This window comes from Pseudorca crassidens, chromosome 21 (assembly GCF_039906515.1).
Source record: "Pseudorca crassidens isolate mPseCra1 chromosome 21, mPseCra1.hap1, whole genome shotgun sequence".
Taxonomy (NCBI): Eukaryota; Metazoa; Chordata; class Mammalia; order Artiodactyla; family Delphinidae; genus Pseudorca; species Pseudorca crassidens.
In genome coordinates this window covers 27,371,143-27,385,948 of record NC_090316.1, presented here as the reverse complement: position 1 = coordinate 27,385,948, position 14,806 = coordinate 27,371,143, and the positions used below count along the sequence as shown (strand labels likewise).

Here is a 14,806-nt window from a genome sequence, read left to right as displayed (position 1 = left end):
CATTTAAAAAAAAAAAAAAGGTCAGCAGCTTCAGACTGGAAACACCCTCTCTTGAGGGCTAACTGTCACAGGCTGTTCATCTGAACCCAAATGAAAGACCACGAGCACGGTGGGATGAAAAGGTTCAAGGTTCGCATTTCTGTAACTGGGCCTCCTGTGGGGATGGGGACTCCAGGGCAGAAAGTCCTTCTCACCTGACAGGCGATCCAGAGGGGGCGGGCCGGGCCCGTGCAGCAGCGCAGAGATGCCCCCGGGGACGCCTGCTTCCCGGGCCTTAGGCCTGTCCCCGTGACAAGGGCGGGGGAACCTGTGGGCGTCAAAACTGCGTGTTAGGCAGAAAGGACGCAGGAAGGGGTGATGGCTTCCTGCTCCAGGCTTACCCTGCTTGGCAGAAGACATGCACCCCCAGGACCCCTCCCACCCTCCCAAGCCCACCTCATACCCAGGGGCGCTGAGGGGCGAGAGGGCTGCAAACCCAGCCGGCAAAGGACGAACTGATGAAGGTTAACCCACGGTTGGATAACTGGCTCCAAATTAAAGTGTAAGCCATCATTTTCAGTGAATGCAGTGTTTTCTGAGTTGTTTTTTTTTTTTAAGTGAATACATGTTTCATTTTGAGACAGTCAAGCAATTACCGGAAGATGGAAAATGAGAGTCTTGGCGTGGCTGGCCTTGAACTTTCTGAAGCTTGGCTTTCTGCACAAAATCCGTGAAGGCTCCAACACTCTGGGCTCTTGGTCTGTCTTGTGCGGAAATAAAATCTCTGGAGTGGACCAAATAGGCTCCGTATTTCTTGGAAAAGAGCTGAGAGCGATCTCGATACAAACCAAAGAAACTGTGGCTGAAACGTGCCCCCTTCCAACTGTGGTTCTGTTTGAAATACAAGTAAATATTATGAAGTTTACAAAGTAAAAGTTTTCTAGTAGAATGTCAACAGGGCACTTCCAGATTAGAAGACTTGACCTTCAACACCTTTCTTTAATAACTGAGGATTTTAATGCTGGGTTAATTTTGGGAAACTTTTGACGTGGGGGGTTGGGGGCCGCAGGGAGAAAAGGCTGAGGTCACGGGGACCCAGTGACTCGGCCCCGGCTCTTTCAGCAGGTCACCGCAGACCTGCAGGCTGGGAGCGCAGGGTCAGGGTGGAGGCAGATTCGACGCAGCTCCACCTGGGAGGGGAAGGGGGGGACACGCTCTCCGTTCTCGTCCTGTCAGGGCACTGATCCCATCACGGGACCACACCCTCATGACCTAGTCACCTGCCGCCGGCGCCACCTCCTGACACCGTCGCGCTGGGGGTCAGGATGCCAGCATGTGAATTGGGGGGGCAGGGGGAGGGTACACAGACGCACAGAGAACACCCAGGCCTCCACAGGCCAGCACCTGACACTGAAACCGCATGACAGTAAGAGGGAAATACACATACACACAGTGAGAGAGGAGTGAGTCCTCACCGTGGGCCCCCCGGGGTAGAACGTTAGAAGCGGCTCCCACGGCCCTTCCCATCGTGTGGCACGGGGTGTCACAGTGCAGCTTCCTTGCTCTGCGTAGCTGGGCTCGGCCGGGCTGCGGGGAGAGCTGCAGGCCCCGGACGGGCAGGGTCCGCTCCAGAGAGCACTGCATTCCCAGCCATCAGAGGAAGAAAACAGATTTCTGAGATTTCCACTTCACTGAACATGACCTGGCAAGACAATGTGCACCGTATAGTCTAGTTACTGAAAAAGGGGAAGAGTTATTTAAAAAGAGAAACGTTGAATTAATAAACTCTCCCATTAGAGCAGAAGTTTAGTAAAGATACAGGTAAACTGAAAGCATCCACATGCACCCATGAAGGGGTGGGCGTCACTCAGGGGGGTTTATTTTGGGTGTCAACCTCACTCTTACAACTAGTAACGAGTCTGACCTTCGGGGGCACTGGCTCACCTGGCAACCAGTCCCCTCCTCCCGTGGCCGCTGCCCCCAGCACGGGGCTCCAGCCGGCCACGTGGGGAACTCCGTCGCAAAGGGCCAGATGAGGGTGAGCCCAGGGCCTAAGGAGGGAGGAGGCTGAGGGCGCCTGCTGGAGCCCCCCCCCCCCCGCCCCCGTGCTCCGATCCCGAGCCCGGCCGTGTGCACAGTGCCGGTGCAGGAGGGAGAGGAGACAGGTCCCCTGCTTTGCTGCTTTCAACACTGTGAAGTACGTGGCAGCCATTCCAGCCCATCACCCCATCACCTGACCGGCCCTGACGCAGACACGGGTGCTGCAGACAAGGCTGGCTGGCCCCCCAGGGGCGCCCAGCCTCTTGGCTAACCCGGAGACCCCAGCCCTGTCCCGGGAGAGTCGCCCGCGGCCCCGGCCTTCCAGGTGCCAGAGCCGGGCTGCCGCTCCCACTTCCTAACTGCCCTTCCCGGTGGACCCCTGTACCTGCCCGCTGACGCCGCCGCGGCCTCGCTCACCAGCGGCCGGGCATCTGTCCCGCGGGGCTGCGGTACCTGGACAGACACTGCAGTGCTCCAGTGCTCTGTGTACGCGGATGCAGCTGGGTCTGGTGGCCAGGGTCAGCCGGGGCCTGCCGCTTGCTTTCTGTGCTCGTAGACGCAGTCTACGGGCCTCGGCTTTAAAGTCAGAGCGTGGCCGCGGACCGCCTGCGCCACCTCGTAGCCCCAGGCCCCAGCTCTAAACGGGATCGACGGTGCCTACTTCCCAGAGCTGTTCGTGCCAGGAACCGAGGAGCCCTCAGTGGCCAGCGCGGCGCCTGGGAAAGCCCAGCGGTCCGCAGCAGGGACAGCTGGCGGAGCCGCAACGATCGGAGAGACGGGGTCTGAGGAGGGCCAGGGGCCGACGCCCCCCTGCACACCCCCCGACATCTCTCTCTATGGCCTGGTCCGTGCACGGGCTGGGCGGAGCCCGCAAAGCACCCACAGCCCGGAAGGCAGCACCTGTCTGGGCAGCGAAGGTGCCTGGATGCCGGATCACAAGCCTCAACAGGCCCTTTCTGACCAAACGCCCCCGCCTTTGCGGTCCTCACGGCAAGTCGGGTCGGGATGGAGGCAAAAGCACCTTCACTGAGATGAAGGATGTAGAGACTGAGCCCGGGGAAAGTCAAATTCCCAGTGAGGGTCACGTAAAAATTAAATATTTTATACCTTAAACTGAGTTCAAACCTTGAGCACGTGAAGATTCATCATCACAGTTGCATCACCGAGACAGAAAGCCTCCACAGCAACGTGAACAGTATTGAGGGAGAAGAACGGACATGCTTTCAGGTTCTGTAAACATCGGTTACTTTATTAAAGTTCTGACCGGCTGGAAACACAGCCAGCTCGGCTCCCCCCGCTTGCGGACGGGAGAGCGGGCGGCAGGTACCTGGGGTTTTCAGCGAGGGGAAGAGGAGTCTCAGCAGGGACACGGTTTGCTGGATGTTTCTAGGATTGAAACACTTCTCAAAATGACACAAGCAGCTATCACATCTCCTGACCTCCGTACAGTCAAGTCACAGTACCAGAAATCAGCACACACCCTTCCGAGGGGCCGTGTTACAGACCAGGCACAAGGCACACGTGATTCTCACGACCAATAAGTGTGTTTTTCAAAAACAGTTCAAGGGCACTTTCAGTAAATACGAGCTTTTCATTTTAATTGCCCACTCGTGGCAAGAATAAGATGTCAGTACGTATTCGTCAACAAAATTGCGGGTCGGCGTGTAGATTCCACCCGGGCCCCACATGGTAAAGGTGGTGCCCGGGCTCGTCACCAGGAGGTGAGGAGGGGGCCCTGCAGCCGGGCACTCCAAGGGGCCAGGTCCACCCACAGCTCGCAGGGAGAGTGACCACTGACCCGACTTGAAACCTACAGAGACACACCAACCAGGGGGTAGGGTCTGGCGAAACCTACAGAGAGACACCAACCAGGGGGTTAGGTAGGGTCTGGCGGGGCACCTGTTTGAAACTTAGTTAAAAACAGCCCTAAAATCTAGACAAATCTGATTACTAACACCTCTCTTAATGTGTCAACAGAGAAACACAAAACGGAAACAAAACTCTTCGCCCGGATGAGCTTCCCTGGTGAGAAGACCCCTCCGCCGCCCCCAGCCGCAAGCCAGGCCGATGCCCCGCGCTCACCACGAGATGGCGCTGCGGAGACGCGGCTTACATCTCAGCCCTGGGAATGTCAACAGGGTAAGGGACCGGATTATGTTCTCTTGGGACAGTTCTCTCCAACTAAAAATAACGGGGCTGTTGAATAAGACGCACACACGCTTTAGTGCGACCCGTCCAGGCGGGCCCTCCTTGGGGCGACGGCGCAGACAGGCCAAGCTCGCGGGAATGAGCACATCGGGCCGTGATGTCACCACGGCGGGACTCTGTCCCCGAGGCGCGCTCAGGTGTAGGTACTCGGCGCCACGTGGAAGTCAGTACTCACGCGGCCTGGGGTCGGCGCCGCGGGGACAGTCGGGGCCGAGGCCGCTACCTTGTCTTCTTGGGCGGCGCCGGCCCGTTGGGGCGGCCGGGCGCGAAGTTCCAGTCCACGGGGTTGAGCAGCTGCTGCGTCTTCTTGCGGGTCCAGTAGGGGTTGATGAGGACCGTGAGGAGGCCCAGCCCGACCACGAAGAGCGCCCAGTGCGGCGGGAAGAGGCTGCGGGCCAGGCCGTCCCAGTGGCCCAGGCACACCCACCACATGTGGTAGGTGAGGACCATGCGGCAGTGGAACAGGTGGACCATCAGCCACTGGTTCAGTCTCCAGAGCAGCGAGTCCGCACAGCCGGCCTGCGGGCAGAGCAGGGTCAGGGCAGACCGACTCGGGCTCACAGCGCCGCACCCCGTCCCCGCCCAGCCGCCAGCAGACCCACCCAGCGCGGGCCTCCTGCTGGCCTGCGCCCCCGGAAGGAAAGTTCACTCCTTCCAAGCTCACCTCCAGCCTTCTTCCCTCGACCGTGCACACATCGAGCAACTAACTACCCAACTACCCAACGCTGACCCAGTGAAGCTGGAAGACACGCTGGTCGTGTCCAACCAGGCTCGCCGGGCCCCGGGGGCAAACGCTCTCAGAGGAGACAAGCTCAGGATGAGATGTGTGTCCTCACTTCTTTGTTTTTCGGTATTTTTACCCCAGTAGACCTTGGACACAAGCCCAAATGAACTTGCCTTAAAATTACTCTAAATTCACGTGAAAGCTAGCTGTAGCTAAAACCAAACAGGGAACTTGAAAATGCTATACAGCAGACTGTGGGCACAGAGGTGGGACACTGTGGCGGGGACGTCAGCACCTGGACAGCCCGGCACCAGGACAACAGGCACCAGGACAGCCCACACACCTCAGACCCGTGAGCTTGTGCACACCGGCCTCTCCCCGCTGCGCTCTGCCCGGGCTGGAGCGTCCTCCTGGGCAGCTCCCCGCCCCGACACCGCCTCCCCAGGGTAGGGGCACGTCTGGCACTTGCAGGAGGAAAGGGGGCAGTGGGGACACCTCGCCAGGCAGCAGCCCGGTGATGCTGGGAACGGGCATGGCCTCACTGCAGCCGCACCTGCGGAGCCACAGGGGGACACAACAACTGACCTCTGGAGTGACCACATTTTAAAAGAGAAAGAAAGGGGAATTCCCTGGTGGCCCGGTGGTTAGGACTCTGCGCTCTCACTGCCGAGGGCACGGGTTCAATCCCTGGTCGGGGGACTAAGATCCTGCAAAAAGAACCCAACCTCCTGCCTGGATGATCCGCCTCTGGGCGACCCAGAGGCCTGCAAGGCAGGGAGGCAAGTAAACGAAGGAGATGACGGACCTCACTTCTTCAACTTTTTATATACATTTCCCCTCCTTCTGGGAACGAGACCATCACCGCACAGGGACTTAAAAGAAGTCTCGGTGAAATGAGGCACGTTATTATGTGCTTGGATGGAAAACACTCAGAAGACGTTACATCTTCCCTGCTTGAATGCGTCCACAGATTTAGTCCAAATAAGAGGCTACATCAGTATTTTTATCAACTTGTAACAACTTTAAGTAAAGCCACTCATGCAGTGAAGTAAACGCACGAGAGCAAGGAGGGCTGAAGGTGCCTCAGCAAATAATGAGATATGATGATGCTTCAGAAATAACAGATAATGCAAAACGCAGAAGTGAATAAAATACATGGAGAGTTGGCACTGGGTGGCATTTCGAACCCCCAGGGAAAGGATGGACAATGTAATTACATTAGGATCCTTGCTCACCTCCTGGGAAAATCCAGTTGGATCTTACTTAAAAATACTTTCCAAATGGACTAAATATCAATGTAAAAGGAAAAGAAAACCATAGAGTACTAGGAAAAAAACCACAGTTTTACAGAAATAGTTTTATACTCATTGCATGGGTAGGCATTCTCCACGTTATGCTAGAATCATGACTTATACAAGTAAAATTCCTTGAACTGTGCAATTAGACAAAAGAACAGTGTTTCTCAAACGCAGAAACACTTGAGGTTTGAGGTTCTCAATGATAGATTCCTCACGTGGGAAAGAGTTAGCCTTTGCTCTGGCCTGAAGGACGTTAAATGTACAAACTGTAGAGTGGGAAGGTGAGCTAAGTGTGTCTCGGGGTGAACACACAAACTGCAGAGTGAGCTACATGTGCGTGGGGGCCAGGGCACTGCTCACCCTTCCAACCTTGCAGGCACTGGCCAGCACGCCGTCTTCTTTCCACTTGCTGCTTCCTTCAAAGTTCACAAGATGTACTCCTTTCCGTTATCTTGCCCACTTACTAAAAGCAGCCATCCTAAATTCCTAATATTCATACCAGAAGCATGAACTTCTACTCATACAGTAATTACATTAAGTTTAGAAAACTCCAAGCCTGAGAAGTGAGCATTTTTGGTCCTACTCAGACACTGAAATTTTTGGGTTCAACATCACCAAATGCTTTGAGAAAAGCAGGGTCAGTAACAAAGTGAGTCTTAACCGTGCAAAGGTTACTTTGTATAGCTGGGGTCCCAGCAAGTAGTGTCCCTGGTATATACTTATTTACACATAAACTGACTGTTTTTTATACCACGTCGTTTGCATCTGGACTAGTGTCTCCGTGGATGAATCATGTTTAGATGTTTGAGTGTACAATTCATTTATTATTATTTCTAAACAACATTTCAGAATCAAATTGGAGGAGGAAATGGAAGCATGAGCCCGTCTGGGGTGTAAACTACGTTAAGTTAGTGGTGACACCGGGTCCTGACATCCGTCTGTATCTCATCAAATCAGACTCCGGTGGTGAGGACTCCTGGACCCTGATGCCCAACTAAGCAGGAGCTTGGCAGCTTTATGAAAAGCTTAAAGGATTTCAATGTTTTACACGGCGTTTACTCACAAGGTTCAGTAGTATCTGAACTAGACCAAGACCATGGCTGTGTAGGCACACGGGCCCTGGGCTGTCTTAGCCGAGGGGACAGCTTTGCCGTGGGGTCACGGGCCACGTGGTGAACGCGGCGAGCGGGAAGAAGTGGGTTCTGGGACCACCCATTTCCATCCTGAACAAATGGCACCCGAACACTTTAGAGAAAACAGAAAAAACCCCAAACAAAGTGCCTCCCTCTGGTGGCCGCCCCACAGCCAGGGTCTGTCTTCTTCCTGAGCAGTGGGCCCACCCCACCTGGGGAAGGGCTTCCGGAGACCTCCGCCCGGGCGCCTGACGCGTGAGGGGCCCCAGGAGGAGGCCTGGCTGAGTTCACAGTGACGAATCGGGCCCATCGAAAGGGGCCTGCACCCGGGACAGACTTGCCGAAGCGGGCAGGGACCCCGGCAGCACCCTGGGGTCAGGAGGAGACCGTCGGCCCGCAGCTTCACGCAGAAGAGGGAGGAGCTGGTTCACGTGCCCAGCCCCCCAGCTGTTCGGGGGGCTCCCTGGCCGCTGGCCCACAGTCCAGCTGGCAGAGGGGGCGGAGGCGGTGGCCTGGGCTGGTGGACACACAGCCTTGCCCCACCCAGGACTGGACGTGTAAGCAGACAGAAGCCACAGTTGCCTGCCCTTCCCTGGGGAGGGAGAAAGTCAATGGAGAACCTCCAGGACCCTGGCTAGGCTGAGTGGTGGGATCTCTTCTGTGTGAGGACAGTCACGAGGCCAGGGAGAGGCATCTGCTTCGTCTAATGCACAGACACAAACAGAGTCACGGAAAATGAAGAATCAGGCAAAGACGCTCCAAACTGAGGAATGAGACAAACCTCCAAACCCTACCGGAGAGCAGTCACACGACATACCCGACAGAATTAAAGGCATCTGTCATAAGGGTGCTCGCCGAGGTCAAGAGAACACATGGGAACAAGTGGAATGTCAATGAAGAGACGGAAATGTACAAAAATGTACCAAACAGAAATCAAGGAGCTGAAGAATACAATAACTGAACTAAAAAACTCACTAGGGGGACTTCCCTGGTGGTGCAGTGGTTAAGAATCCGCCTGCCAATGCAGGGGACACGGGTTCGGTCCCTGGTCTGGAAAGATCTGACATGCCATGGAGCAACTAAGCCCGTGTACCACAACTACTGAGCTTGCGCTCTAGAGCCTGCGAGCCACAACTAATGAGCCCGCATACCTAGAGCCTGAGCTCCGCAACAGGAGAAGCCACCGCAATAAGAAGCCTGCGCACCACAACAAAGAGTAGCCCCCGCTCGCCGCAACTAGAGTAAGTCCGCGTGCAGCAACGAAAACCCAACGCAGCCAAAAATAAAAAAAACACGAAAAACAAAAAAAACTCACTAGGGAGGTCACCAAAGTAATCTACAGTCTACAGGTTCAATGCAACCTCCACGAAAATCCCAGTAGCATTTTTAACAAAAAAAATTTCTAAAATTCACATGAAACCACAAAAGACCCCAATAGCCAAATCAATCTTGAGAAAAAGAACAAAGCTGGAGGCACCAGGTTTCCTGGTTTCAAACGATATTACAAAGCTACAGAAATCAAAGCTGCATGAACTGCCATACAAACACACAGACCAGTGGAGCAGCATCGAAAGCCTAGAAAACATCCACACAGACACGGCCAACTGATCTTCAACAGGGTGCCCAAAACTCACAGCAGGAAAGGGGTAGTCCCTTCAATCGGGTGTTGCTCGGAAAACTGGACACTCACATGCAAAAGAATGAAACTGAACCCTTATCTCACACCTTACACAAAAATCAACTTGAAGGCGGAAATGCAAGACCCAAAACTCCTAAAAGAAAACATAGGGAAAAGGCTTCATGGCATTCGTTTTGGCAATGATTTCATGAATATGTTACCAAGAACACATACAACAGAAACAAAAATAAACAATTGGGACAACATCAAACTAAAAGGCTTCTTCACAGCAAAGGAAACAATCAACAGAGTGAAAAGGCAACCTACAAAGTGGGAGAAAATATTTGCCAACCATATGTGTAATAAGAGATTAATCTTGAACATATATAAAGAACTACAACTCAACAGTAAAAAATAACAAAGAATCTGAGTTAAAAATGGGCTAAGGGCTTGAACAGTTTTCCAAAGACGACATACAAATGGCCAACAGATAGACGAATAAATGCTCACTGTCACCGGTCATCAGGGAAATGCAAATCAAAAGCCAGTGAGATGTCATCAGAGAAACAAAGACAACAAGCTTTGGTGAGCACGTGGAGAAAGTGGACCTCTGTGCACTGCTGGTGGGAACACACAACGCCGCAGCCGCTGCGGAAAACAGTGGGGGCGGGTTATTTTCTAAAAACAGAGCTACCTGATGACCCAGTAAAGGAACCGAAATCAGAATGTGGAGGAGATATTAGCACCTCTACGTTCACTCACAATAACCAAGACTGAAACACCCAAGGAAGATGTGCTTCACACACGTAATGGAAACCTGTTCAGCCTGAGAAAAGAAGGAAACCCTTCAATGTGCAATGACATGGCTGGACCTTGAGGACATTCACTCAGCGAAATAAACCAGGAACAGAAGAGAAATATGGCATGAGTCCACTTAGATGAGGCATCTGAAATAGTCCAGTTCCTAGAATCAAAGTGTGGATGGCAGTTGCCAGGGGCTGGAGGGAGGGGAAGCGGCGAGTTACTGACCAACAGGAGTGAAGTTTCAATCATACAAGACGAATAAGCTCCAGAGGCCTGCTGTGCACCTGTGACTACAGCTGACGATAACATGCTGGACACTTAAAGGTTTGTGAATAGGGCAGATCTCATGTTGGGTGTAAGATAACATAACGTGAAATAAAAATTTTAGAAGATATGTATGTAGACATATTGTTTTTTTAAAAAAAGTATTTGAGGGGCTTCCCTGGTGGCGCAGTGGTTGAGAGTCCGCCTGCCGATGCAGGGGACACGGGTTCATGCCCCGGTCCGGGAGGATCCCACATGCCGCAGAGCGGCTGGGCCCATGAGCCATGGCCGCTAAGCCTGCGCGACTGGAGCCTGTGCTCTGCAACGGGAGAGGCCACAGCAGTGAGAGGCCCACGTACCGCCAAAAAAAAAAAAAAGTATCTGAAACAAAGAAAAAGCATGTTTTCTAGGGCTTACAAATACTGCCAGTTACTGAGTAAGACACACGATCCACCGAGTCTTCTTTTGCGATGGGGCAGGAAGCCTAAAAGAGTTGTTTAAAATGATTAAAATGGAATTCAACGAAAATGAGCTTCTCACGGACTGTAATACTCTAATCCAGCCTGGTGATGCTGTGACAGCACAGGCCACAAGGGACCAGCAACACGGGCATCAAGCGGGTGAAGGTGCCACACTAGCCGCTCACCTCCCGCTGCGGAGCACAGATGCCGTCTGGGGAGCGCCTACCTTTAGGAGCATCCAGGAGATGCAGGTGAAGGGCGTGCTCATCTCCAGGAGCAGCGTGATCATGGGCAGGTAGTGGCCCGCTTGGAGGTTGACCACGCAGCCGAGAAACCCGAGGAAGGCGAAGAGGTGGTGGACGGCCAGGAACCCGTCGAATGTGTGGAACAGCACATTGGACACGTGGAGCGCGAGGTTCTCGAAGAGGAAGAATCCGGTTGCCGTGGTGATGTGGAACCAGCACCAGTTCTGCTGGCCGAGCACTTTGTCGGCCTGGAGCACGGGGTCCAGCAGCAGTGCCCGTAGCCCCGCCGTGGTGCCCTGGATGCCAAAGACTGCACGCGTGGCTGCCAGGTTCCAGAAGACCTGCTCTCGGGCCCCCAGGGAGCGGTAGGTGGCGTTCAGGGAGGATGACAGCTGGTGGCAGGCCACGAAGACGCCCAGGTAGAAGGTGCAGCCGGCGGCCACCAGCGCCCAGCGGACCTGCCCGGAGGTGCAGTCCAGGTCAAAGATGCTGCCCACCGGCCCGCTGCTCGGGAGGCTCATGCTGCCGACGTCGTACAGGCTGGGCCGGGGTCCACACGCTGCACCAGGCCACGGCCCCGGGACCCTCATGCGCCCATCCTCCACCTGGACAAAGAAAAGAGCCTTGACCCTCTGCTGGCTGAAAGGAGCCGGGACGCAAGGCTGCTCCAGCACCACAAAATGGATGTTAACAATTCTTCTCCTCAAGCTTATGTGCATTCAGTGACACAAAAACAGCAAGAAAGCACCCGCTGGTGGGACAGGAGCACGAGAGAAAGTGACACGAGGGACGGAAGGGGCAGGCGTGGACGGGGCAGGAAACAGACACGGTCCCGACTCTCCAGTGGATGCCCCCCGTGGTGGCAGTGACAGCCCACAAAGTCCCCCAGACAGAGCACACCTAGAGGAGGATGTGCTTCCGGAACCCACGGTGGGAACACTGCCAGCCAGCGCCCCATCCGGAGCTCCTTGGACCCTCACCTACACTGGACAGCAAGCTCCGCACTTAGGGGAGTACGTGTGTGTACATCTATGTGTGTGTGTGTGTGTGTGTATATTTCTGTCTACTGTGATGCTCTGACATCTGAAGTCCCGCCCGGCTGGGGAGAGACAACCCCCCGCCAGCCAAGGGCCCAGCCAGGAGCCCGCCTGTGACCTATGCCAACAGCCCAGCCAGGCCCGGCCTCCTCCGCCTGCCCTGCCCCCGAGGAGGTGACCCTCCTCTGCCCGGTGCCCGGCGGCTCGGGGCAGCCCTGTCACCCAAAGCCCGGCAAAATCACTAAAAGCAGCCAATCCTATGTGCTCACCCCGCCCTGTTTTTTCCCTGGAAACCCCAGTAAAGGCCGTGGCCTCAATCCCCACCCTCTGTCCTGTCCTCTGCCCCCTGACCCCCTGGCCATCCCCACACGTGCCCGGCGTGGCCCTGCCTCTAGGACCCGAGAGCATAACGAGCTTTGCTTTCCTCTTGTGGCCACACCTGACTGAGCCTCTCATAGCAGAATCCAGAAGCATCTGGTCCCGTATTGTGGAGCTGATGGGGGCGGGGTCAGGGGCGAATACTGGGAAGGGAGAGGGGGGTCTCAGTGCTGGGCAGAAGGGAGCCGCACCATCAGAACTTAATCCCATGCAAAGGGTCGCTGCGCAAACTGGAAAGTGCCGAGAAACAGGCTCCTCCGGAAAGCTCACCTTGTCCTTTCCACAAGCCTGCCATGCGGTCTGGGTGACAGTTCCCATTTTGCCACGACTGCATCGCTACGCTCCTGTGGAACCTCTGCCTTGAAACGGGAGGGTCCCCATGACTCTGAAGAGCTCTAACTAAAACAATGACTCAAGCTTGCCCAGGGCGAGTGGCTGGTATAGGTGCCCCTTCACGAAGGCTGGGGGGACTCCAGGGCACTGGGACCAAAGAACAAAACAGTGGGTTCTGATCTTGGTTCCACTATTTCGGAGCTAGGAAAACAGGACTCCAGTGTCTGACTACAGGAACGAAAAATACACATAAATACAGCAGAGTGGGTGCCAGGTGCTAATATGAAGTACCTACTCCGTGCCAGGCACATTCAGTTAGGCCGTTTAACCTGCTAAACAGGGAGTCGTACATTTCCAATGGAAAGAAGAGAGCTCAGGTTTAGTTACTTGCCTCAAATCAAGAAGCTACCCAGTGGGGCCTCGGATTGGACCATGATCAGGACTCAGAGCTCTGGGCCCAGGTGCATTACATCACCTGCAGGTTCGTCTGTCCTTTCCACATCGAGGACGATGCCCAGGCCCCCTCCCAGGGTCCTGACTTAGCTGCCCTGGGGCGGGGCCAGGCTTGGGTGTTTCTTACGTGCCCAGGCGCTCTAAGCTGGTGCAGAACCACTGAACTGGCGTGAATTCCAGTCCCCCCAGATGTAAGATCCTGTGACTCCAAGGAGGGAGGGTTTAGTGGCTTCCTTTTCCTAAAGCAGGCAGCGTCCTGAAGACCTGTGAGGCTCTTCTGTGCGCCGCGGGTGGTTTTAAATGTGAGCCAATCCAACAAACCCTGATTATCCTGGAGAGAAAGCCTGAAACAGCCCTTTTCCTCCTCCTCCCACCAAGAAGCACAAGGAGACAGACGTGGGGTCCTGAGGGCCGGGGCAGGGCCTGAGAGGGGACGGAGATTGGACAAGCGAGGCTACAGCACGAAGAGCCGCCCGCCAGCCTCAGGCTCCGAGCACGCGGGAGAAGCCTGCTTCTGAAGCATTGGCCCAGCCAGGGTGGAGGCCGGGGCGCAGAGCCAAGGCCCAAGGAAGAGGAAGGCTCCAAGGCCCCAGAGACCCAGGAAAAACCACCGTCATCTCAAATTCACCACCGAGAAACCTCAGCCCGGCTTCTGGGTCCTCACGCCTTCTAGTAACCTTTCTACAGAAAGAGATGCAGGCGGGCTAAGGTCAGACGCTGAAATACTCAGCTGAGACCGATCAGTGGCGGCGGAACGCTCGGGGCCATCACAGAAACAGAAACAACTCCCTGTAAAAACCCAATGCTCGCCGCCCTTCAAACCCTATCAACTCTCCCCCATCTGGATCGCTGCTCAAACCCGCCTCGGACACACCCTCCTACACAGCCGCTTCCACAGAGCTTCTGGGCCGGCTGGTCTGGTCCAACCTGTCGCCCTGGGTCCCGGGGACACACAGACGAGGTGGGTGACCCACTTGAGCCATGATGGGACGAGGCCAGGCCTTGGGTGGGGGTCCGCAGCAACCCAGGCGGCCCCGTCGGAGCCCTGCGGTGGCCCGGCTGCCCCGTGGCTAGGGGGCACCCCAGGGCGTGGCCAGGCCCTGCTCCGGAACGCGGCACAGACCAGAGGCAGGCAGAGCTCCAGGGCTCGGCAGCCACCCACCCTGACCACACCCCTCACCCGTCCCGGCACGGGGGCACTGGGTCACCCCGTTCACCCCGAGCCCAGCCCTAGGGCTTCTTCGTGTCTCCTGAGGCCGCCGTCCCCGTCCCCGCACAGCCGCAGAGCCAGGACCCCCGCTCCTCCAGTCCGGGGTCCTCGGCGCCCCGCCCCGCAGCCCCTGCGTCTCAGCGGTGGTGGAGCCGCGGCCGTGGGGGAACAGGCTCCTGGCGGCTGGAAAGCCCGTCCCGGCTCCACAGGCCTCCATTTTCCCTGGGAAAAAATCCATCTACAAACCTCATCTTGCTCTTCGTTTTACAAGATTTGGTAGTTTCAGCTGTTCTACTGAACTGAACCGGGCGTTTTAGGAAATTAACAAGAGGGTGGGTTCCAGGGTTGCAGTGGCCAGGCAGCCCCGACCCGGGGACAGGAGTCCGGTCACCAGGACCTTTTCAGCTCTGACACAGACGCCGAGCATCTGTGAGCTCCTTCCGTTCACTGGGGGCTAACCAAATCCAAAACTTGGAAATGTGGTCAGAAAGAGGGAAACGGCACGGTTTTTGATGTTGCGCTGGGTCACCGCTCACAAGCCCCTGAGGGTCACCTGACTTTCCAGGGGAGACAGCAGCAAGGACTGGCCCAGACTTCAGTCTGTGAGGTCAACCCAGCAAC

General features: G+C 55.6%; 1 protein-coding gene across 7 annotated transcripts; it reads right to left on the bottom strand.

Annotated features, from left to right (window-relative positions):
• Window positions 1–730: 730 nt before the first annotated feature.
• CLN8 (CLN8 transmembrane ER and ERGIC protein) lies at window positions 731–14,369 on the bottom strand. 7 transcript variants are annotated; one of them, XR_010939563.1, is made up of 4 exons: window positions 12,460–14,369; window positions 10,756–11,379; window positions 1,455–1,681; window positions 731–870 (listed from the first exon to the last, which is right to left on the bottom strand). XR_010939563.1 is itself a non-coding variant. In XM_067721769.1 (4 exons), exons 1-3 carry the CDS (start codon window positions 12,505–12,507, stop codon window positions 4,447–4,449), a joined length of 972 nt encoding a protein of 323 aa, XP_067577870.1. In that variant the 5' UTR covers window positions 12,508–14,154; the 3' UTR covers window positions 1,559–1,681; window positions 4,403–4,446. The 7 variants fall into 7 exon arrangements, 4 of the variants coding, with proteins under 4 accessions (XP_067577871.1, XP_067577870.1, XP_067577869.1 ...); XR_010939562.1 differs by having other exon boundaries at window positions 738–870; window positions 1,427–1,681; XM_067721769.1 differs by lacking the exon at window positions 731–870 and adding an exon at window positions 4,403–4,746 and having other exon boundaries at window positions 1,559–1,681; window positions 12,460–14,154.
• Between the last annotated feature and the right edge of the window lie 437 nt (window positions 14,370–14,806).